The sequence below is a fragment of the Trichoderma reesei genome (genome assembly GCF_000167675.1).
Source record: "Trichoderma reesei QM6a unplaced genomic scaffold TRIREscaffold_8, whole genome shotgun sequence".
Taxonomy (NCBI): domain Eukaryota; kingdom Fungi; phylum Ascomycota; class Sordariomycetes; order Hypocreales; family Hypocreaceae; genus Trichoderma; species Trichoderma reesei.
This window is the reverse complement of record NW_006711155.1, coordinates 1,232,621-1,254,256: the sequence shown is the minus strand read 5'-3', so window position 1 is coordinate 1,254,256 and position 21,636 is coordinate 1,232,621. Positions and strand designations below refer to the sequence as shown.

Sequence of the window (21,636 nt, the reverse complement as noted above, 5' to 3'; positions counted from 1 at the left end):
TGCCTTACCTTACCTTACCTCACCTTTCGCCAGCCAGCCGTCTCATTTCGTGCAGCCTGCAGAATAGGTACCTACAAGGGAAAAGGTACCTACCGGGAACGGGAAAAACAAAATCTCGGATTACAACAGGCGCTAGGCCCAGTCCGGGGCCTGGCCCAGCAACCAGCATCTCTTTATGCCTCAAAATGTTTCTTCATCATGACCGCTTTTCTCTTCTCAACGTCTCATTTCTGTCAATTCATGATGAAACTCATAATTGCTTGCTTTCCTTTCGTCTTATTAGTATATACGCGCCTACAACACTCCCTATTCTCTCTCATGCCGCCAAAGCAATGCGCCAATATCCCTATTCCATTTTCCAACCCACCACCTACCCTATAACCCACCTGAAAAACCCCCAAAACACCAAAACTCCCCATATCACCACCACCACCACCACCACCACCACCATCAACCTCCCCTCAAACTCCCTCATCCTCCCCCTTCTCCCCCTCCCGTGGCTGCAACATCCTCGCCTCCCTCCTCTTCTTCCCCATCAACCCAACCCACCCCTTCACAACCCTCACCCCCTTCCTCACAACCAGCACCGGCAAAATCACCGGCCACAGCACAATCACCACCACCCACCAGCCCACCACCAGCGCCCTGTCCCTCCGCGTCCCCTCCGAATCCAGATACCACTCGGGGATCCACCGGCCCGCCTTGCCCCGGCCGTTGATGCACAGGATGCAAATCACCCCAAACAGCAGCCACCCGGCGATCGAGACGGGGATCAGCACCCGCACAATCGCCCGCGGGTCGTACGGCGTTCCCTCGCTCTGGAAGCCGTCCTCCGGGTGGAAGCCGCCGTCTTCCGTGCTCCACGGGTACGGGTACGGGCTTATTGATGTGCTGGTTGCGGTTGATGATGATGATGACGCTGCTGCGGCTCTTGACGGTGGTGATGCTGTGATGGTGCTATCGCGGCTGAATCGGTGGCTGTGCGGCGTCGTCCTCTTCGAGCTGTGTTTGTTGCTGCTGCGCATGGCAAACTTTGCAGCCGAGGGATCCATCTTGTGAAAACAATGATATGTGATGTGTGCTATGTGATGTGTGATATGATATTGACAGCAAATGGTACAGCTGTTGATGCGATTGCTAGGTAGGTAGATAGAGGTGAGGACGACCAAGGACTACTTGAAAGATTGATAGAACCAAAATAACCTCGGAGATGGTCTTGGGCAGTCTTTCCTTGCTCACATTGACTCAAGGCATGAAGAATCAGAGTAGCACCTACCCCCTGAACCTGCTCGACACGCTCATTTACATGGTGAGAGAGTCGGCTTCTAGTAGATGCCGAATGTGGTACTTACCTTACTGATAGCTCATACGCCTCTACATATTACCTTACTGTTTCTCCATCTAGGCGCGTCTCAGCAATATCCCAAGTGCTCAGAGGTAACAGATATATACATTACTGATTAATAAATACTGCCCGCGCGCCTTCGTGCAAGCCCAACTGGTATATCTACCTACCTTTGCTACCGTTCCATAGTTATCCATACTCCATACATCGTTCTACCTTGTGCACCCGCAGTTCACCCATGTGATAATATACAGTTCTGTCCCCATCACGGGCAGACCAAATAATGTAAATAGCAGAAAATAGTACAGACCCTTTGCTGTAACCATGAGCCAAGTACTGGGCAAGGCAATCGAAAGCCAAGCCTCCGAGCTTATGCATACTAGTCCAAGTCGGAGTCGTCGTCCTCTCCATTCTCGGCTCTCCATTCTTCCATCTCGGCAGCCGGAACGCGTCCTCGGAGCCACCTCATCGTGGCGGCCGTGCCCTTCTCCAGGATGTTCCACTTGGGCACCTTGAACCGGTTGCCCGCCACCTCGAGCCGCTCGAGCCCGTCCTTGCCGCCTAGCAGGCCCAGCCGGGGATCCAGGTGAGCAATGTTGTTGCTCGACACATCAACAACTTTGAGGCCCTTGATGGCAGCTGGATCAAGTTCCGTTAGTTGGTTGTTTGACGCAAGCAGCACCTTGAGGCTGGGGAAGCTCTGCTTCAGATCCAGCGGCAGGGCGGTGAGGCGATTGAGCGAGACGTCAATCTTTTCCAGTGCAGGTGCTTTAAGGAATGTTGTCAACGGACCTAGGCTGGTGATGGTATTCGAGCTCAAGTTGAGTTCCGTCAGAGCCGGCAGGCTCAGCTCCTCGCTGAGGTAGGCCTCGCCCGAGAGCTTGTTGTGGCCCAGGGACAGAGATGTCAGCGTCTGCGAGAAGAACTGCAGCGACCCGGGGAACGCGCTCAGGAGGTTATGGTGAAGCTGCGCCTGCCTGATCTGGTAGCTCCTCGACAGCTCGGCACACATTTCGGGGCTTAGGGAAGACGCTTCGGTTCGTGAACGGTCCAGGAGTCCGCCCGGCTTGACCTGCCAAGTCTCCTTGAGGACGGTTTGAGCACGGGATCTGGCGGGCGAGTGCGGCGCAGACGTTGGAGGCGTGGCAAAGTCCTCGTCGCCCTCCGACCTGTCCGTATCCTCCGCGGCGATTGTCGCGACCTTGTCCGGCTGTGGCTTCTTCTCCGCGTCTGGCGGCGTGATGATGGTGGCGATCGGTGCTTGGGATACGGGCTCCTCGTAAGGTGGAGGAGGCTCCAGCCGCGCCGACAGCGCTTCCTTGATCTCGTCTGTCGACGCCGAAGCAAACTTCTTGTCACGGAGCGGGTTGCCGCTCAGTCGCAGCATCGTGAGGCTGTCCATTCGAGAGATCTCAGGCGGCACGACCCGGATGTCATTGCTAGAAAAGTCGGCCTGTCTCACTTTCTCGAGGCTGGTGAAGCTTAAGGGGATGCTGGAAATGTTGTTGGCATCAGCTGCAAGGGTAATAAGGCTTGTCCACGACGTCATATCCGGAAGCTCCTGGAGTCGATTCATCGAGAGGGTGAGGGTGTGGACGACGGGAAGGCTGATGGAGGCATCAGCCGGTACAAGGCGCATCAGCCTGTTCACCGAGATGTCGAGTGTCTGAAGCATCGGCAGGGAACCTATCGGCTCTTCAATCAGAGTCCCCGAAAGCTTATTCTTCTTTACATCGAGCTCAGTCAACGGCAGCTTCGAGAGTCCGTCAAAGGGGAGCGACTCAAAGCTATTCTCGCTCAGATTGAGGACGCGCAGCCGAGACAGTCTTTCGACGTTGGGCGGCAAGGCAGACACTTGGTTACCGTGGATATCAAGCACCTCCAAAGCGCTCAAGTCCGCGAGACCGGGGTACAGGGGCCCAGAGAGGAGGTTCTTGGCCAGTTTGAGATCGCGGACGGCCGTCATCTGCGAAATGATTTCAAGGCATCCATTTTCTAGGCGATTGGACGACTAAGAAGTGTGAATAAACAACGCCAATCAACATCAGGGCCACGGACAGACTCACCAGATTGAGAGTGGTCAACTGGGTGAAGCGGCGGAAGCCCATCGGAATGGTTACCAGCCGGTTGCCGTGCATGTCGAGTGTCTCAAGCCCGCCGAAAATGTTGCCGCGGCCCTCTTCGTCGTTCTCAAGCTCCTCGGGGCCGAGATCAGGGAATGCAGCGTCGTCCAATGTTTCTATCTCGTTATCCGCGGCAACCAGCCTGGTCAATTCGACGCTCTCTGCCCAGCTTCCGCCGGCCCCAATGGTCTCCAGGTCGTACATTTTGAGAACCTCGCCGGGTATTTCCTTGAGTCCTAGTGCGGCAATATTCAGCTTTCCGCTGGTCCTCGATGCCCCGATGCGTTGCTTCAGGACTTGTTGACCAGCATCCTGCCCCTTGTTCAGGTTGAAGGGGTCATCGAATGCTGCATCATAGTCGAAGCCATTGTTCGACGGCGCTGCCACATCATTGGTCGTTGACGAAGCGCTGGGCGTCTGCTTCATTGCCGCCCTCCGAGCTGCCTTTGCCTTGGCGATCTGATCTCGAAGCGCCGTCGAGGACTTTTGAGTTGGCTGCTCGGGCTCAGCAGCGGATTCCTTCGCCGCTGGGGCGGGTGCCGCAATAGTGCCGTCCCACGAGGAGGAAGAGGCAGTCGGATGATCACCCGCTTCGAGCGTCTGCGTCGATGCCTTTTTGTTAAGGCCGTACACTGATGTCCTCTTCTTCACAGGTTGGGTTGCTGGCTTTGGAGCCTGTTTAGAAACAGGCTTCGTTGGAGGCTTGCCCAGCTTAGATGGACTGGGACTTCTAACATCCGGCATGGAGGCGGACGGCTTTGAGGCGATCCCGGAAGCACGACTGGCTGGGCGAAGTCTCTGCGAGCTGTTGGCGGCAGCCGTCGGCGTTCTCTCAGAGGTGCCGCTGATGACTGAACGGCGTCTATTGAATAAATTTGCCGATGACATTCTGGGATTCGAAAATCCCATGTCGTCAGCCGCTCCGCTCGAACCCGGGCGAGACAGATGCGCTGCAGATCCGCCAGAGGTGTAGCTGGAGCCCGGCCTTGAGGTTGTACTTTCGGCGCGTGACGTAGGCCGTATTGAGTCAAAGAATGAAGACGACTTCTTGCTTAAAGCAGGAGACGAGGGCAGCTGTGAAAGAGTCTCGACTGTACGCTCGGCAAGAGAAGGCCTCGGCGAGGTGACCTGAGGCGTGCTCCTTCCGGGGGAGGCAACCGGGGACTCGTGATTCTCCAAAGGTTCCGGGACGCCTGCAGAGTCGTTCAAGTATGAGGTGAGTATGTCGTTTGATGGCTCCGTCGTGTCTGCCCCCGCTTCGAAGGCGTCCCTATCCGGTTCTGCCGGTTCTGCCGGTTCTGCCCAAGGCTTGTATTGCGCCGCCGGGGCATTGGTAATGGTGCTCCATCGTTTGTTAGACGATGAAACGGCTCGTGCGGGCTTCGGAGCCGGGGCGGCGGGCTTCGCAGCGGGAGTGCGAGATGAGCTGGATCGAAGGCTGGTATTCGACGTAGAATTTCGCAAGGCTGGCGGACGTCCGTTGTTGGTAGTGCTGGCAGAAGGTCTCAGCTGGCCACGAGAGGTAGAAGCTCGCAGCTTTGGGTTCTGGATGTCTCTGCCACTGGACACATCTCCAGCCAGGCTGTCGCGGGACGGCCTCGGGCGAAGCGATGACGTGGAAGTAGTAGCTGGCGATGGTGGTGCAGGTTGGACGATACCCGAGACAGGGCGAGGCAGCCGAGAAGGGCGCGGGATGCCGCTCATTCGTCTCTGTGAGGTGTCCATCTTGACATGAGTCCCTTGCAGGTGGTGTTTGAGCTGGACTGGAGAAGCGGCCTGCTGAGCTGGGGTGAGTTTCGGGACGTCGAGCGTCGAATTGATCGGTTCAATGGATGCAATGGATCAAGCAAGGGCACGCTGCAGACTTGGAGAGCAGAAGAGGGGCAAAAACTGGCTCGAGGTTGTGTTGTCAAGTTGCGCCAAGGGTTTGAAGATGTAAGGAATGTACTCGTCAACGGAAGACGGAATGAATCGCAGAAAGGCGAGAATCGTCAAAAAGGAGTGACTGGCGAAAGAAGACACACGAGGCTCGTATGGGGAGGAGAAAGAGAGAGAACAACCAAGAGGCAGATCGCAGCTGTCAGAAGCGTGTTGCTGCCAGATTACGTGCATGGCCACATCAATCTGAATCCTGGTCAGGGGAGCTCATGGAGGTGACAAGGAGCTGCCCATCACGTGGGGTTAATTGGTGGTATTAGCACTACTACAAGCCCTGGAGTGCTAAAATTACGGCGGCTGGAGGCGCTAGAGGCGGGAAGCGAGCCGTGGCCAGCGCTAGAAGAGAGCCGGGAAGGGCCCTATAATACGGAGCAGAAGGTCGGGTGCTATTAGGCGTCAGGGCTTGACAGAAGGTCCGGGTGGCTTGACTGTGGCGGGCAGGGTATCTGTAGAGAGGTAGAGGTAATACATTGGATGTCGACGGGTACTAATGCTACCTACATGTATAGACACATCCATGTGCCCTCATTTGAACTCGTACGCTCTCCACTCTGGCTTTGATTGACGATGGAGATGCGAATAATGAGATGCACGTCACCGAAACCCCAGAGAGCAAGGTTCAAGGTTCTATTCATAGGTACTACTACTATAAGACAGAAACGAGGCTCGTCGTAGATGTTCACTTTGCAAATTCATACCCCCACTAGTACTTTGTCGAACCTGTCGCTATGCTAATTACGCAGAAAACAAAAGTAAGCCCGGCTCTTTATGCCTGCCCTCAACCGGGTCCGTTCAGATACTATCCAGCCTCAGCGGCAACTCTGTCAACTCGACAGCCAGTCGCTGTCGACCTCGTAATCTCCGTCAGAGTCCATCGCGTCGGACAGCTCATACGAGCCGTCGCCACCCTCCTGCGCTGATGAATCCCCAAACTCGTCCTCAGAAGACGCTCGACTTGCCGATGCGGTTCTTTCGGAGTCGTCTTCCTCATCGTCTTGCGTCAAATCGATAACCACTGGTTGCGATTCAGGCTGTGACTGATTTCTCCTGGAGGGCCGATTCTGTTTCGGCGGCTGTTGGAGTTTCGACGCAGAAGACCTGCGTGCAACAAGGCGCTGAGTCGTCCGGGCCACTGCCTCTCGAGATGCTCGAGTCTTCCGATGGTGTCTCCTGTCGTTGTTCTTGTCCCTGTCCGCTCCGGGATTCACTGCTGCTGGCTTGCCACCCCATTCGACCAAGAGATTGGACACCTTGTCTCGTATAGCCCTCCTGGCAGCATCTCGGTCCCGGCTCTCCTTGGTGAGCCTATCATAGTTCGTGTGGCAGTGGCGGACATGTGCCTGGACCGCGAGATATGCCTTCTTGTCCAAGTCCAGCGTTGCGGTACGGCCAACCCGGCCGCTGCGCTTCCTGAGAGTGCGCTTGAGGACCGTCGTCAGATCCTTCTTTGGAATCCTGGGGAAGCCTTTCAGAATGGCCGCCTCAAACGCATCCTGAGTGGCTGCGTCGCGCCTCTCGACGGCACCGCGTCTCCTTTCGCGACTTGCCTTTTCTTCGGCAAAGACCTGGTGGATGATCCATTTCGGTGCCCTGAGTCCTTGTTGTTGGCCACGGCTTGAGACGACATACAGCGTCTTTCTGGCCTCGTGTGTCTTTCGGCGGCAGAGTGCCGTCATGAAGGGATTGCCTTTTCTGAGGAATCCGTAGCCCTTTGGCATTGGCGTGTCTGGGGAGACGATTGGTTCGCGATTCATCCTTGCAAACGGCTCAGCTTTGCGTACAAGCCCGTGGGAGGAAGGACGTGGGAAGCTTGGAATGACGCTTCATTTATCGCAAAGAGTTTGAGAATAACCATGGCGGCGGACAAAGAGTGCGCGCATTTGTTGTTGGTCTTTGACTGTGAGATTCTTTCCTTGGCCGCAATTGCTTTGATGACGGAAGGAAATTTCATTGAAGGAAAATGCGTTCTGAACACTACCTAAACAATAACGATGTTTTTAGTGCTCAAGCCACCCGTTCTAAGCGTGGGCCACTCAGGTACAAGTACAAGTACCCTCGATTCACGATGACTTTGGCTTGCTCATCAACCGTCATGAATAACATTGCATGTATTGTGAAGCTGAAGCAGATACAGTCACTCATTCAATCGTTATCTCCAGGCTATCTGTGGTGAAGGTGCCAGTAAACATGTCGGGATTCGGCTGTTTCTGCGCCTGTTCCAACATCTCAGCAGTAACGTCGTCCTTTTGCTTGTTCCAGACCATATCCCAACTGCCCTTGAGAACAACAGACGCCTTCTTGTCCAGCTGCGACGTGATAAACTCTTTCAGGACGATGTCTACAGATTGACTCTCCCCAGGGCCAATCTGAATGAGTGACTCGGGCTTGGGGGGCCATTCTCTGCGCAACTCGATCCGGGGCAATTCAAGCGGCTGTGCAGAGCCGTCGGGCGTAATGGTCAGCAGCCCGATGGTTGGTGCGGCTGTATCCAACGGCGAGTTGTACAAGAGGACAGTGACGGGATATGGATTGCCGTTGAAGACGGTGCTGGTGATGGTGGGAGGAGACGTCTTGGTCTGCGCAATGGTTACGCGGAGACGGTCGATTGGACTCGCTTTGCTGCCGAGATGCTCCATTGAAGCGGCTGGCCAGAGGAAGAATGTAGCGAGTGAGATGAAGAGGCTCAAGCCGAGAAGAGAGCGGATACTAACACTCTGGACAACGCTCATCGGAAAGTCAAAGGCAGGATGAAGGTATCCGGCGAAGTCTAGGCTTTCTGGCGTGCTTCACAGAGAGACACAATCATGAACCCTGGTGAAAGGGGGGTGAGTGCGTTTGTGCTGTTTGCTGAGTGCGGGGTGAGTTGAGGACGGTAAATCCAGTTCCTTCTACTTTGTTAATTGATGATGTCAAGTTGTTCCATCACCTCATTGCAATGCTGTATGAAGACACTAGATAGGTCTGTGATGGAGATGCGTAACGGCTGCCAAACATTGCCTCCATTTACACGCACGGCATTAGACAAGAGATCATTTATTGTCCGGCCCATCATCGCCAAACCTGAGCCAGAACAGAATCACTATCGAAATGCCTTGACGCCAAGCAAGACAAACAAATATTGGATACGAAGCCGCTAAACGAAACCGATGCTTCCTACATGTACACACCTCGGACGGTCGCTTCCGCGATAAACAACTCTGTTGCAGAGAGCTTCTGCTTTAGGCAATACAGCCATTATGCAGGGCACTTTTGTGCATAAACCAGCGGGATAGTACTTGAAGACCGAATACATGGAGGCAAAACAAGGTTAAAGGCTTGTCATTAACCTTTACCTTATGCTTGTCTGAAGCGTACTATTATCACCTTTAGCCTGAGGAGGCATCCGGCGATTGGGACGACGATCCAACGTCTCACCGAGAGTATGGGTGAGAGGACGGCTTCACAACGTAAATATACACTATGAGTTGCCAGTTGAACTATTGATTGAGAGGAAAGCCACGCCTATGATTCATGTAGATAATTGCCTTCCATGAGCACCACTCTATGCCTCCAGCCAGCCGAGGATATCCAACCCCAACAACTCAGCATTCGTCGAAAATGGTGACGCTTCTCTGCCAAGCATGCAACCCCCCCCCCCCCCCCCAAACGGCTAAACTTTTACTCACCGTACCAAGACTTCCGTCTTATCTAATACGCAGCGTGTCGAAGGTATCAAACAAGACAAACTTGATAACACAATTGAGGGGCCGAGCTTCCTTGTTGGGCATATGTCCCGGCCCAAGACTTGGACAGTGATGAGATTTAAGCACCTATGTCTCCAGAAAACTCCCACGAGGCGCCCGATATCTGGGATACGGAACCCAAAGGGGAAGGTCTCTTGAGGAAATAAATAACATATTAAGCGTCCTGAGCAAGCTTAGAGAATCCCCGGCGAACGAAACGAAAATCGCCACCGTTCCCATGCGATGCGACCCGGTTGCGTAGCCGATCGTGCGGAGATCTGGTGGGCATAGTGCGATGTCCCTCTTTGGGAGGCTGTATCTGTCTTTATCTTGTTTGAATGCCATATTAGGTACTTGATATCGAAGTCAATGGATATGAATATGCCGAGGTCGTAATTAGGAAGTCTCTATGGATAATATTGTTTTCTCGGACTTTGCTCGGTGAAAGTCACCGGATCCTCGCCAACACGACCTCTGGCACATATCTCAACTGAAGTCGATGGCTTGTCTTTTGAAGGCTGGTCCTATCTATAATGTGTTTCTTATAATAAGTTGAGCACGCATATCTGAAGTCGTCCAGTCTTCCACGTCTCCTCCCACATGTAGTCTTATACAGCAGACAATGCCACGGCAAGCTATATATCATGAAGTATACCAATGGTATCTGGACTTATCGCCAAGGTAGGAAAGGCAAATCACCAACTACGATGTTGGCGTACATGCCGGCAGAACCTCACAAGCGCCAAGTCCATTCCCACTGCCAGCCATCCATGAGGATACGAGAAACTGTTACACAAGTCCGCCTCCCGCTTTCTTCTATCTTCCCTTGCACACATATCTCACAGAGATCCCCGCGTATCCGGGAATTTACAACCAATTCAGGAAGCTGATTATTCGGCATATCGTTTGTTTCGCGCTTGATCGCTTGGCATCGAGGCGGAGGGTGGGGGACGGGGTGTTAGTGGTCGGGAGCTGATATACTATTTGCTTCGCCCTGGACGGACTGTCGGATCGGCAACGGCATGTAGCTGTAATCAATGAAAAGGCTAATTATCTTGCTGCTCTGAGAAGTGTCGGTATTGCATGGTAGAACCGCTATTTACCGCACGTCAAGTTTATCCGGACTGCAGTGTACTTACCTACCTACATGTGAAGAATATCACGTTGGCTCGAGCAGAGTGAATAGCCTGAGTTTCAAAGGTTTAACGATGCTCTCTAAGCAATCAAACACAGTCAATCAGAGCCAGACAGATATTGGAGATTAGTCCGTGTCCCTTGTATCCTACGAATAAATGAAGAATTGCTGGCAGAACTGCATATACGGTTATGATGATGATATTGTAAGTGGGCATGACGGCGAGCGAATGACTACATGTATGCGTTACCTTGGCAATCCGCCCTCTTAACAAACGGATATGTCTCCCTAATGAGGAAGTTCGATTGCTAATGGTGGGAGGAAACTCTATTTTCCATGGGCTCTTTGGGATACAACATTGCAAAGGAGGAAGCGGGCCACTACTCCTCCTCCTGCTCCGCGGGATGAACTTCCAGGGGCTGTGTATGTATGTGAAGCTCGCCATGCAAGTCCCCTGTTTGATCATGACAACAGACTGATGATGATGGTAGGATCATGATGGAGAAGCAAGAACCTTTTGCTCGGGGCTCTAAGGGACAGCAACCCCCTCCCCTCCGTGGCCCTGATACCCTCGCAACCGGATGTCGCCGTCATTATCAGTTTGAACTCAAGGATAAATAGGGGCAACCCATCGCTGATGTTGAGGTTGTAAAGCGTCTCCATTGTCTCCAAAGCATCACTTCCAATCGCAGCTATTCTGTCCTCAAAATGAAGTTCATCTCTGGTCTCCTTGCCCTCGCCGCCCTGGCTTCAGCCGCCCCTGGCAAGGCTCCCACCCCTCTCGACATCAAGCTCGAGAGCGCCGGCAACGCTGAGATCAAGGCCGTCATTACCAACACTGGCAAGAACAAGCTCAAGATTTTCAAGACCGGCACCATCTTGGACAGCAGCCCTGTGGAAAAGGTCAAGATTAGCTCCGGAGGTATGCCTTGTTGATTCATTCATCGATGTCTCCTTTATCTACTTGAAGTCTTCCTTGATTCATCCATGTCCTCAATTTCTACCAAAGACTCCTTAATCTACCCATGTCTCTCTCTCCTTATTTGTTCTCCATTCAACATACTGTGCGTTCGTACTACTAACACATAAGCTCAGAGCACACCGTCCCCTTTGACGGCATCCGGCAGCGCATCTCCACCGCGAACCTGGACGAGGACGCCTTCCAGAGCATCCCCGCGGGCGAGTCCATCGAGGTGACGTTTGACATTGCCGAGGCCCACGACCTGTCCGTGGGGGGCAAGTACGACGTGCAGTCGACGGGCGCCTTTTCCTTTGCCGAGGAGGACTCGACCGAGCTGGTCGGCTCGGTGCCGTTCGAGACCAACACAGTCTCGGTCTCGGTCGACGGCGAGGCAGCCTCGGCGCGCCGCATCGCGTTCCACCAGAAGCGCACCCGCGTGCAGAGCGACTGCTCCGGCAGCAAGCTGTCTGTGACGCAGACGGCGCTGCGCAACTGCCAGTCGCTCGCCTCTGCGGCGCAGCAGGCCGCGGCGTCCGGGTCGGCGTCGAAGCTGAGCGAGTACTTCAAGTCGTCGTCGAGCAGCGTCCGCAGCACCGTCTCGGGCGTCTTTGGCCGGGTCGCGTCCGAGTGCAGCTCGACGACGAGCGGCGTCGCCAGCTACTACTGCTCCGACGTGCTGAGCTCGTGCTCGTCGGGCGTGCTGGCCTACACGCTGCCCAGCGGCAGCCTCATGGTCTACTGCAACCTGTACTTCACGGCGCTGCCGGCCCTGACCCGGTCGTGCCACGCCCAGGACCAGGCGACGACCAACATCCACGAGGTCACGCACCTGACGCAGGTCAAGGGCACGCAGGACTACGGCGGCTACGGCTACAACTTTGTTCGGAGCCTGAGCGCCGCGCAGAACTTGAACCATGCTGATACGTATGCCTTGTATGCCAATGCCATTTACGCTGGCTGCTAAGCAGATGACGATGATGATGATGATGATGATGATGATGCTTGCAAGGCTTGGTTAGTTGGGCGTGGCTTTTGTCTTGGATATACTACTATTTATCACTGTTGAACTGGCATTGAGTTCGAAATGAGACAATGGACGAGTCGCTTTGACGGCATGTTTGAAGCATGACAAGGTAGCCCTATTTTAGCTGAAAGACAACAAGTAAAAGAAGTTTTCTACTGGGCACTGGATGATGGATGATGCGATTATTGTCATCTCGTAGAGAAGACGTGAGTTTGATGCTTCGCGTGTAAGTGCCTGTGAACATACATAGGTACCTGTACGAGTACATCGCAGGGACCCTGGCCCGAAAAGGCAACTGATGCAGACAAGTCCCGATTTGGGAAAAAAAAACCATTTGCGCTCTGCGTGAACGACGATCGAACAGACTGCAGAACAGAAAGCGTTTACATGACTGTTTCCCATTCATTGTTCCTTGGTCTGTTTGTCGTCCTCTGCCCCTTTTCTCAGCTCGCCCTGCATCGCCGGCGAACCCGCGCGTACGTACTCGTAATAATACTACACAAAACCAAGATACTAGACAGACAAATGGCCTGACCCTTGGCAGGCAATGGGCATCAATGCATCGCGACCCGCATGCAGCCCAATAGTACCCATTCAATCTTTTGCCATCCAGCCACCCCGAAAAGTTACATCTGAAGAAATTGAAGACGAACCCGCAGAGGCACAGCAAGTCCAAAGTCAAGGGGGCGAAGAAAAGAAGAAGAAGAAAAAGGAGCCACCGTACCGTCAAGGCAGTGGGACGGCAAAGCAGCACGGAATGTCAGATATGATCGATTTGCCGGCCCAATGAGGGGAAGACGGAACGGGCACTGCAACAATCGGTCGACTATTGGTAGGTTTTACTCGTATGTAATATAAATCGGTACTAGTAATACCATCGTCTTCCGCCTTCCGGAGCTCGCAAAGGATGGATGCAGGGAAGGAAGGCTTTCAAGGATCTTTTTTTCTTCGTCGTCGTGTTCGCTGTCGATGGGCTAAGGATACGCTGGGTCCATGCAGGGGAGATGTGAGTGATGATGGGAAGCTTTGAGTCTATTGGGGGGTTTCGGGGGGGGGGCTTGCGGAGAGTTTCTTGGGGGGCTGGCTCTAGGCTTTGTCGAGTAATAACGAGGTCGGGCGGTTTTGGTCGAATGCACTCCGTACGATGTTATGGATTCTCTCGTATTGCTGTATGCAGTGTGCTACTACTACTAGAGCAAGGTACGCAGGTGGTGGCAGCATCCTTTGTGTTCAAGGTCCTTGTTGCTGGTGGAGTTTTGATTTGCCAGCTGAAAGAGAGGCTTCTCTTTCTGTGTGAGCAATCACATCTCCAGTCTTTGGTGTTCAATCTTTTGTTCACATCGTTCATTACTTGTCTCACTCACTCACTCACTCACTCACTGACTGACTCATTCTGTTCATTCATACTCATTCATCTTCATCCATTTTCATCTAATTTTGACTCATCTTGGCCAGTGCAAACCTGCATCTCATAAAGAAATAAAAAGCACCCTTTCACCTCTTCAAAGCCATTCTTCAACCGAAACCGCTCCTCGACCACGCAAGGGTCCATGCTCTTTGTTCATGCAGGGGGTTCCTACTCCGCTGAACAACATCTCCATCTCCCCCCATAATGCAGCTAAAAAGCCTTGATTTTCGTCGCCTTCGATTCTCCTCTTTTCAGGTTATCCTTGTTGACTGACAGCGAACCCGGTGGGGTGGCCGTTTATTATTCTCCTACAGGTCGGCAGATGGTCCTTGTCCTTGTCCTTGATCGTGGTACTAGTAGTACTGTGCTATTACTCGTAGGCATGTCTTGGGGAGGTCTGCCGTCCGACCAGCAGGAAATGTCACCGGGGGTCCCTCCTCCTCCTCACCTGAACAGAGAAAATGACCAAAAGAAAAAAAAAGGGCGGGCTCACATTGTGTGTATGGATGCAGAGCCACATGAGGACTCCTGCTGCTGCATACAGTAGTACTACCTGCGGACGCGTCTCCCGTGGTCTCTCCGTCTTTGCAGCTCTTATTCCCGACTCTGACTCTTTGTGTCCGTAGGTATTGCCTTTTTTCATCATAAGTATAAAAGCATTCATCTTGCAACGGATGAATTAATACTCGTATAATGTGCCCGTGAAGGAACAGGCATCAACACCAATCTCACGCCATCACCAGCCACACTCCCCCCTCGGCATCATCACGAGCATCACACCAGCCCGCCCTCCCCTCACCCTCTCTCGATCACTCCCGAGCATAAACCTCCCCCTCATCCCTGCTCGGCCTCTTGTCCGTGACCTCACCCGTGGCTTATCATCACGGGGGCGCCTCACAGCTGGCCACTAGCATCTCGCGGCCTGTCTCAGTGCTAGCATCATCCAGGTCGAGCAGAAAAGCGTGCAAAAAGACAAGCAACCCCTGTCACAAAATCCTGGAACCGCCTGGAAAGGCCCTTGAAGCGGGGCTCAGCACACCCAAACGTCATCGCCGCCCACTTCCAGCAGTTCGCAGCAGCTTGGACGGAAGGGAAGAAGACAGAGAGAGCGAGAGAGAGTGTGAGAGAGAGAGAGAAAAGGGCGAGTGATTTCATATAGCCGGGCGTGGTGTGTGAGTGTTGGGCCCCTCTCTCGTCCCCTTTGGTGCTCTTCTTCTGCCGTTGTGTCGCCAGTCTTTTTACCATCATTTTCTTTCATCTCTTTTATTCAGTTCATTCCGAGGCAGCAGAGCGAGCTTCAGAGCCTTTTTCTTTTCTTTCCCAACTGTCTTTTTCTAAAAACAGCCGGTGTCCTGTTTTTATTGATCTTCAGTTGCCGCCTCAACAAAGAGAAGCCGAGTGATATAACCGCAACAGAGACCTAGCTTCTTTCCACTCATCAATCAGTCCCTTGTTTCCCCTCCCCGGTCTATCGAAGAGGCATCTCAACTGGAACAATCACACACACCCATACAAATACAAACACATACAACGAAAGCCATGGCTAGCCGTGGAGATCGCTGGGAGCGGGATCGCCTCAGTGGCGACCGCGAGAGAGGCCGCTTCGTCGAGGAGGAGCGCGAGCGGGAGCGCGATCGGGTCTTCATGAGCGGCGGCCGCAGCCACCGCGACCACTCGGACGAGCGCTTCGACCGCAAGTACGGCCGGACGTCCTACGAGGACGACATTGTCCGCGACCGGCGCTTCTACGAGGACGACCGCTTCGACCGCCTCGACCGCCGGTCCGACGTCCGCGGCGACTCGTACGACCGCCGCGTCGTCATGGAAAAGGAGCGCGACCGCGAGTATCTTCGCGACCCGTCGCCTCGCCGCCCGACGCTGCTGCGCCGCCAGTCGTCCCTCGACACCTACGACCGCCGGCCGCTGCCCCGGTTCCTCGACCAGCGCGACGAGTATCCGCCGCCGGCCCGCCGCGAGGACATCCGCCGCGAGGACATCCTGCGCGAGGACTACCACGCGCCCAAGTACACGCCCATCCCGCTGCCCAAGACCCGCGGCCTGCCGCCGGCCCGCAGGTACGACGAGCGCTTCTACGAGGACATCCACGTCGAGCACGACCACCTGGACGAGCCCCTGCCGCGGTATCCCGCCGAGCGCATCGTCGAGCGCGAGATCATCCGCGAGAAGGAAAAGGAGAAGGACAAGGTGGTCAAGGAGAAGCGCAGCCGCAGCCGCGACTCGCGCTCGACCAAGAGGAGCCACCACCGCCGTGGCCGGTCCCGCGTGTCCAAGTCGTCCAGCCGGTCGTCGAGCATCAGCAGCAGCAGTTCGAGCTCCAGCAGCAGCAGCGGGGGCACCACCGTCAAGAGCGCCAAGAGCTCCAAGAGCGAGTATCCGAAGAAGGGCAAGACGCGGATTCCCCTGAGGCTGGTGTCGAAGCGGGCCTTGATTGACATCGGCTATCCCTTTGTCGAAGAGGTGTGTGTTTGTTCTTGCATGGCATGGCATGGCGTGAGATGGAAAAATGGCAGTAGTAGAAACTAACCAGCTGGTGATGTTTATAGGGCAACGTCATTGTCGTCCAAAAGGCACTCGGCCAAGCCAACATTGACTACCTGCTGAAGCTCAGCGAGGAGTACAAGAGCAGTAAGTCGACGCCTTTTCTCTTCCGTTGATTATCTTCTTCATGACACACGAACTGACCTCGCGTTCTCAACAGGCGAGCTGGAAGTCTCTGCTGCCCGCTCCTCCGCCGGCGACTTTGTCCGCGAGCGCCGCGAAGAAGACATCATCCGTGACCGCCGAGAGGAGGACATCATCCGCGAGCGGCGAGAGGAGCTCATCATCCACCACGAGACGCCCGCCCCTCCTCCTCCTCCGCCGCAGCCGCAGCCCCAGCCGCAGCCCCAGACCATCGTCGTCGCGGCGCCCGCTCCGCCTCCGCCCGTCATCATCGAGGCGGCCCCGCGCGACGCCGTCGAGCTCGTCGACAAGACCGTGTACCGCGACCGCGAGCGCTCGCGATCGTCCAGCAGCCGCAGCCGCAGCCGCAGCCGCCACCGCTCGCACTCGCGGCATCACACCCATCGCCACTACCGCCGAAGTCATTACCGCCACAGCCACTCGCGGCACAGCAGCCACGGCAGCGGCGCCGCCCTCGGGCTCGGGCTCAGCGGCAGCAGCAGCGACTACGCGCTCGTCGAGCAGCGCCACCGGTCGCGATCCCGCAGCGGCAAGGAGATCCGCGCCGAGATCCGCGCCCTCGAGAAGGAGCTGGCCATCCGGCCGCGCGTCTCGGGCGAGCGCGAGGTCATCCGCACCGAGCGGCTGCCCAACGGCGAGCTGGTCGTCTACGAGGAGCAGGTCGAGCGCGTCGCCTCCCACAAGCCGGCGCGCATCGAGAAGGACAAGAAAGGTAGGATGTCCATCAGCGTGCCCAAATACCGATAAGGTGCGCCGCTATCTTCTCCCCTCTCCCCTTTCCCCTTTTCCTCTCGAAGCTGGGCAAAAGCTGACTCGGGGCCCCATTTACAATAGGTCCTGGCCCTGGACGCATGCGAGCGATGCTAGCCACGCTTACATGAATGAACAAGGGGGGGCGTGAAGCTGTTGTCGTGGAAGGGACCCGGACATGTCCATGGAAAGACGAACGAAGTCACGACTTGATGAATCGGTACATGGGATCCTAACGTACGTTATGTTATGTTATGTCTTAAAGGGAAGGAAGCTGTTTGCTTGGATAAGACGTGTGTAGATTGCTTCACTGGTTTGACGACAAAGGGACGACGTCTTGGTTGCAGCTGGCGGATGCTGTTTGTTTTCTTTTTTTTTTTTTTTTTTTTTTCTTCTCTCTCCTTTCCTCTTCTTTATGCATGTGTCTTTTACGGATCTGAAAGGACATTTACCATGACGACTATAAATACCGGATATATAATGATAGTGATGAATTGACTGAATAATTGCTGCTTCTGTTCTATAATTGCTGCTTCTGTTCTTGCTACTATCTGCTTGTCTTATGCTGGCTTTCTTCCCCATCTGTCGTCGTGATAGCGATCAAGGCATTTCACGAGTTTTTAAATAAGCAACTACTACTCCAACAACACATGCAGGATCCATGTCTGAATAGAGGAACGCGTAGGAACCGGGTACAGTAGGCGAACCCCGCGGGAGGGGAAGCTGATCAAAATCTCACTCATGCTCTTGTTACCAGGCGTCAAGTTGTTGACTATCTGATCTGTATTGTCTCTACAGATGTACTTTGTTCCGTGTGTGGTCTGAGCATCAACAGTTTAGGGAGAGAGAGAGAGAGAGAGAGTTACAACCCCAAAGCTTCACGATGCGTAGAGGCGTCCTTGCTTCGGGCTTCTTGCTCGTCAGCAGCGCAACAGCTCATCTCCGGCTTCCCCCATTCTTCCCAACCTCCAAGCAGTATAAATCATTCGACTTTGACGTCTCCCCATCATTCCACTTTCAAAACTTTGCACCAGGAGCCCAACAGCCACTGACGAACCCCGATATCGACACTCTCACCACAACATCCTCCTCCTCCTCCTCCTCCTCCTCCTCCTCCTCCTCAGCATCAACCCCCTTCCAACCCGGCCAGTACACCCTCACCCCGCAAAACGACTCGACATGCGCCACGTACGGCGAATCCCAATGGACCGGCACCGTCGACGTGACGCCCTCCCACCGCCTCTTCTTCTGGTTCTTCAACAGCCGCAACGACCCCGTGCGCGACCCCGTCATCGTCTGGATGAACGGCGGCCCCGGCGGCAGCTCCATGATGGGCCTCTTCAACGAGCTCGGCGCCTGCTGGCTCGACCCGGGCGCAAACGCCACCGTCCCGAACCCCTTTGCCTGGAACAACAACGCCTCCGTCCTGTTCCTCGACCAGCCCGCCGGCGTCGGCCTCTCGTCCCGCAGCCCGGGCTCTCCCCTGCAAGCCCACGACGTCGACGGCGCGGCCGACTTCCAGGCCTTTCTCAACATCTTCTTTGGCAAAATCTTTCCCGATCGCGCCCATCTCCCGATCCACATCGCTGCCGAGTCGTACGGCGGACACTACGGACCCGTCTATCTGAAGCACATCCTCGATTCCCGGCGGTTCGACTCCCCGGACGCCTTCAGGGGCAACATCTCCTCGCTGATTCTTGTTGATGCCGTCATTGACTTTGCGGCGCCCGCGGTGGGCACGTACGAGTTCCTCTGCAGGGGGTACGGCCACCACGGCAAGATCATGAACGACTCGACGTGCGATGCCCTGCGGCGGAGCGTCCCCAAGGTGTTTGAGCTGGACAGGAACTGCGATGCGGGCAACGACGGGTACGAGTGCTGGGGCATGACGACCTTTCTCGAGGAGGTCGTTCACCCGTATTACTACGCCGAGGTCGAGGCAGGCAAGAGGAACCCCTTTAACGGTAAGTCAAGCAAGCTCCCTCCCCCCCCCTCATCTCGATATCATATTCATCATCGTCATCATCATCATCATCATCATCATGACTAAAAAACCAAATCCTCTTCTCAGTCCACATCCCCTGCCCCAACTGGCCCTGGTGCGCCGACATCCGCAAGGGCAACATCACCGCCTACCTCAACCAGCCCGCCGTCAAGGCCGCCCTCGGCTTCCCGCCCTCCTTCACCTTTGAAGACGTCGACATCCCCCTCAACGCCGCCTACACGCTGTCCAAGGACCCCTTCCGCCCCACGGCCCGCCAGGTCGCCGCCGTCCTCGACGCCGGCATCCGCGTCCTCGTCCTCCAGGGCAACGAGGACTACATCGTCAACACCCCCGGCAACATGTGGGCGTACGACAACCTGCGCTGGAGCGGGCTGGCCGACTACCGGCTGGCGCACTGGCGGCCGCTGCCCGAGGGCGTGGCGGCCACGGGGACGTGGAAGGCCGGCGGCGAGGGGGGGAGGCTGGCGTTTGTGGCGGTGGACGGGGCGGGACATACGGTGCCGGGGGATGTGCGCGAGGGCAGCTGGCGGATTGTCAAGGAGTGGCTTGAGGGGGGCTGGAGAGGGTGAATACTGCTTTTTGTAGAGGCATGGATGTTCTTGGGTTAAGCATGTGAGAGCCGAGGCACGTGTAAGTGTATGTACGAGGCCACGGGAGACGCAGTAGCCATGCAAGCCCCAATATGAGATACCGAGGGATGAACAAACAATGACTACTACTTGTAGTATTCTATCGAGATCATCTCCACGGCCTGCTATCTATCTATCTACTACTACTACTACTACTACTACTACTACTACTACTACTATCCCCCGGATCAAGCTGAACTTGTGAACGTGGGGAACCGATCCAACAGGCTCCTCCTCCTCTTCTAGCTTCTTTTAGCACCGGCCCGTCCAGCCACATCCCGTTTTCTCTTACACATTAGTCCCTCTCTTTTTTTCTACTTCAGTAATTCTTCACTACTCTTCCCCCCTTAAAACCCTTTCCGTTTTTTGCCCCCTCACTCACAGGCCGAGGCAAGATCCGAACCCATCCATCTCAATATCAACTCCATCCGCGCCGTGTCAGACTCTCTCAACCTTGGGGGGGGAGCATCATCATGAGGGGGATACTGTCATCGTATAAGAGCCACCACCATACAACACTCTAATATATATATATATGATATTCCAGCCATTATATGCTCCCCAAGACAACCCTCCCCCAAGAACATCCTCAGAAATACGAGAAAAACAAAGAATCCTCAGCAAACCCACCATGACGACGCTCCCCTCCGCCAAAGCCCTCTGGAGCAGCATCGTCTCAACCCACAACCCCATCGCCATCGACCTCGCCGGCACGCTCCTCATCCAGCTCCTCTTCTGGTGGCTCCCCTGCACCCTCTTCCTCTCCCTCGACACCCTCCTCCCGCGCTTCTCCGCGCTCCACAAGCTCCAACCCGCCCCCAAACAGCCCACGACCGCCGACATCCTCCACTCCATACGCATCTGCCTCCGCAACCAGCTCCTCGTCCTCGTCCTCCACTCCCTCCTCCTCCTCTGCACATCCTCCTCCTCCTCCTCCCGGGCCCCAGCCATCCGCATCGACCCCGACTTTCCCTCTGGCAGAGAATTCTCAACACACATCCTCATCAGCATCCTCCTCCGCGAACTCCTCTTCTACACAGCCCACCGCATCCTCCACCATCCCCCTTTATACCGCCGCTTCCACAAGACGCACCACCGCTTCACCGCCCCCGTCGCATTCGCCTCGCAGTACGCCCATCCCGTCGAGCACATTGCCGCAAACGTCCTGCCCATCTTGATCCCGCCGATGCTCCTCGGCGCGCACATCTTGACCATGTGGGCGTTTTTGGCCATGCAGCTTGTAGAGACTTCGACGGTGCATAGCGGGTACGACTTCTTTGGCGGGGCCGCGAGGAAGCATGATCGCCACCATGAGCGGTTTGATGTGTATTTTGGAGGGATTGGGCTGCTGGATTGGGCGCTGGGGACGGATGAGAGGGACGGTGAGGAGAGGCGGAAGAGGGAATGAGCCTTGTCTATAGCCTTGCGATATGATGTACCTTATTGGAAGATAACCCTCCCCCCCCTTGCACATCCTGTTGCTCCCGTCGCTTTGAACAGTACATGAGTTAAATCACGATATAACCGTTCGTATCTTGTATACACGTAGACGCAAATACACTCAACCGCGCGGGCAGACACAAACTCCCATGAACCCAGTCCCAATAAACAAGGGTGTAGCAGTATGAAAAACAATGAAAAAAATACCTTTCGAAATTGTCGGCCGCCAGCAACCGTAGCAAAGGAAACAAACACTCTCCGTCAACTCAACTCCATTGCTCCTCTTGTGCTTCTTTGATATCCAAAAGACCCAAGACATGCCTTGCCTAAACTATATCATACAATATCCCCCCTTTCTTCTCAACACAGGGCAAAACTCCCTCGGCAGTTGACAAACCACTGACGCAGCCACTCGCGCTTCACACAACCAACCTCGCCGCACGGACTGGCTCT

At 55.0% G+C, this 21,636-nt stretch overlaps 9 protein-coding genes across 9 annotated transcripts; 5 read left to right on the top strand and 4 right to left on the bottom strand.

The window, feature by feature from the left end:
* Positions 1-250: 250 nt before the first annotated feature.
* On the bottom strand, positions 251-1,052 carry TRIREDRAFT_107146 (uncharacterized protein; the record flags this gene model as incomplete). Its single annotated transcript, XM_006964974.1, has 2 exons — positions 251-268; positions 579-1,052. 2 exons carry the CDS (start codon positions 1,050-1,052, stop codon positions 251-253), a joined length of 492 nt encoding a protein of 163 aa, XP_006965036.1.
* Positions 1,053-1,724: 672 nt separating this feature from the next.
* TRIREDRAFT_61441 (uncharacterized protein) lies at positions 1,725-4,587 on the bottom strand (the record flags this gene model as incomplete). Its single annotated transcript, XM_006964973.1, has 4 exons — positions 1,725-2,525; positions 2,616-3,356; positions 3,412-4,068; positions 4,102-4,587. Coding segments are annotated over 4 exons (2,685 nt in total), but the record flags the coding sequence as incomplete, so codon positions are not given.
* Positions 4,588-6,230: 1,643 nt separating this feature from the next.
* Positions 6,231-7,160, bottom strand: TRIREDRAFT_107144 (uncharacterized protein; the record flags this gene model as incomplete). The annotated part of the gene is made up of 1 exon (XM_006964972.1): positions 6,231-7,160. One exon carries the CDS (start codon positions 7,158-7,160, stop codon positions 6,231-6,233), a length of 930 nt encoding a protein of 309 aa, XP_006965034.1.
* A 384-nt stretch (positions 7,161-7,544) lies between these two features.
* On the bottom strand, positions 7,545-8,042 carry TRIREDRAFT_61097 (uncharacterized protein; the record flags this gene model as incomplete). The annotated part of the gene is made up of 1 exon (XM_006964971.1): positions 7,545-8,042. The coding sequence occupies one exon, from the start codon at positions 8,040-8,042 to the stop codon at positions 7,545-7,547; it is 498 nt and encodes a 165-aa protein (XP_006965033.1).
* Positions 8,043-10,971: 2,929 nt separating this feature from the next.
* On the top strand, positions 10,972-12,188 carry TRIREDRAFT_107142 (uncharacterized protein; the record flags this gene model as incomplete). The annotated part of the gene is made up of 2 exons (XM_006965132.1): positions 10,972-11,185; positions 11,359-12,188. The coding sequence occupies 2 exons, from the start codon at positions 10,972-10,974 to the stop codon at positions 12,186-12,188; spliced, it is 1,044 nt and encodes a 347-aa protein (XP_006965194.1).
* Positions 12,189-12,447: 259 nt separating this feature from the next.
* On the top strand, positions 12,448-13,038 carry TRIREDRAFT_107141 (uncharacterized protein; the record flags this gene model as incomplete). Its single annotated transcript, XM_006965131.1, has 2 exons — positions 12,448-12,474; positions 12,766-13,038. Coding segments are annotated over 2 exons (300 nt in total), but the record flags the coding sequence as incomplete, so codon positions are not given.
* Positions 13,039-15,195: 2,157 nt separating this feature from the next.
* Positions 15,196-17,240, top strand: TRIREDRAFT_107140 (uncharacterized protein; the record flags this gene model as incomplete). The annotated part of the gene is made up of 7 exons (XM_006965130.1): positions 15,196-15,731; positions 15,888-16,134; positions 16,221-16,302; positions 16,376-16,419; positions 16,483-16,655; positions 16,887-17,071; positions 17,194-17,240. The coding sequence occupies 7 exons, from the start codon at positions 15,196-15,198 to the stop codon at positions 17,238-17,240; spliced, it is 1,314 nt and encodes a 437-aa protein (XP_006965192.1).
* A 1,070-nt stretch (positions 17,241-18,310) lies between these two features.
* TRIREDRAFT_61127 (uncharacterized protein) lies at positions 18,311-19,683 on the top strand (the record flags this gene model as incomplete). The annotated part of the gene is made up of 2 exons (XM_006965129.1): positions 18,311-19,073; positions 19,181-19,683. Coding segments are annotated over 2 exons (1,266 nt in total), but the record flags the coding sequence as incomplete, so codon positions are not given.
* A 691-nt stretch (positions 19,684-20,374) lies between these two features.
* On the top strand, positions 20,375-21,151 carry TRIREDRAFT_107137 (uncharacterized protein; the record flags this gene model as incomplete). The annotated part of the gene is made up of 1 exon (XM_006965128.1): positions 20,375-21,151. One exon carries the CDS (start codon positions 20,375-20,377, stop codon positions 21,149-21,151), a length of 777 nt encoding a protein of 258 aa, XP_006965190.1.
* Positions 21,152-21,636: the final 485 nt, after the last annotated feature.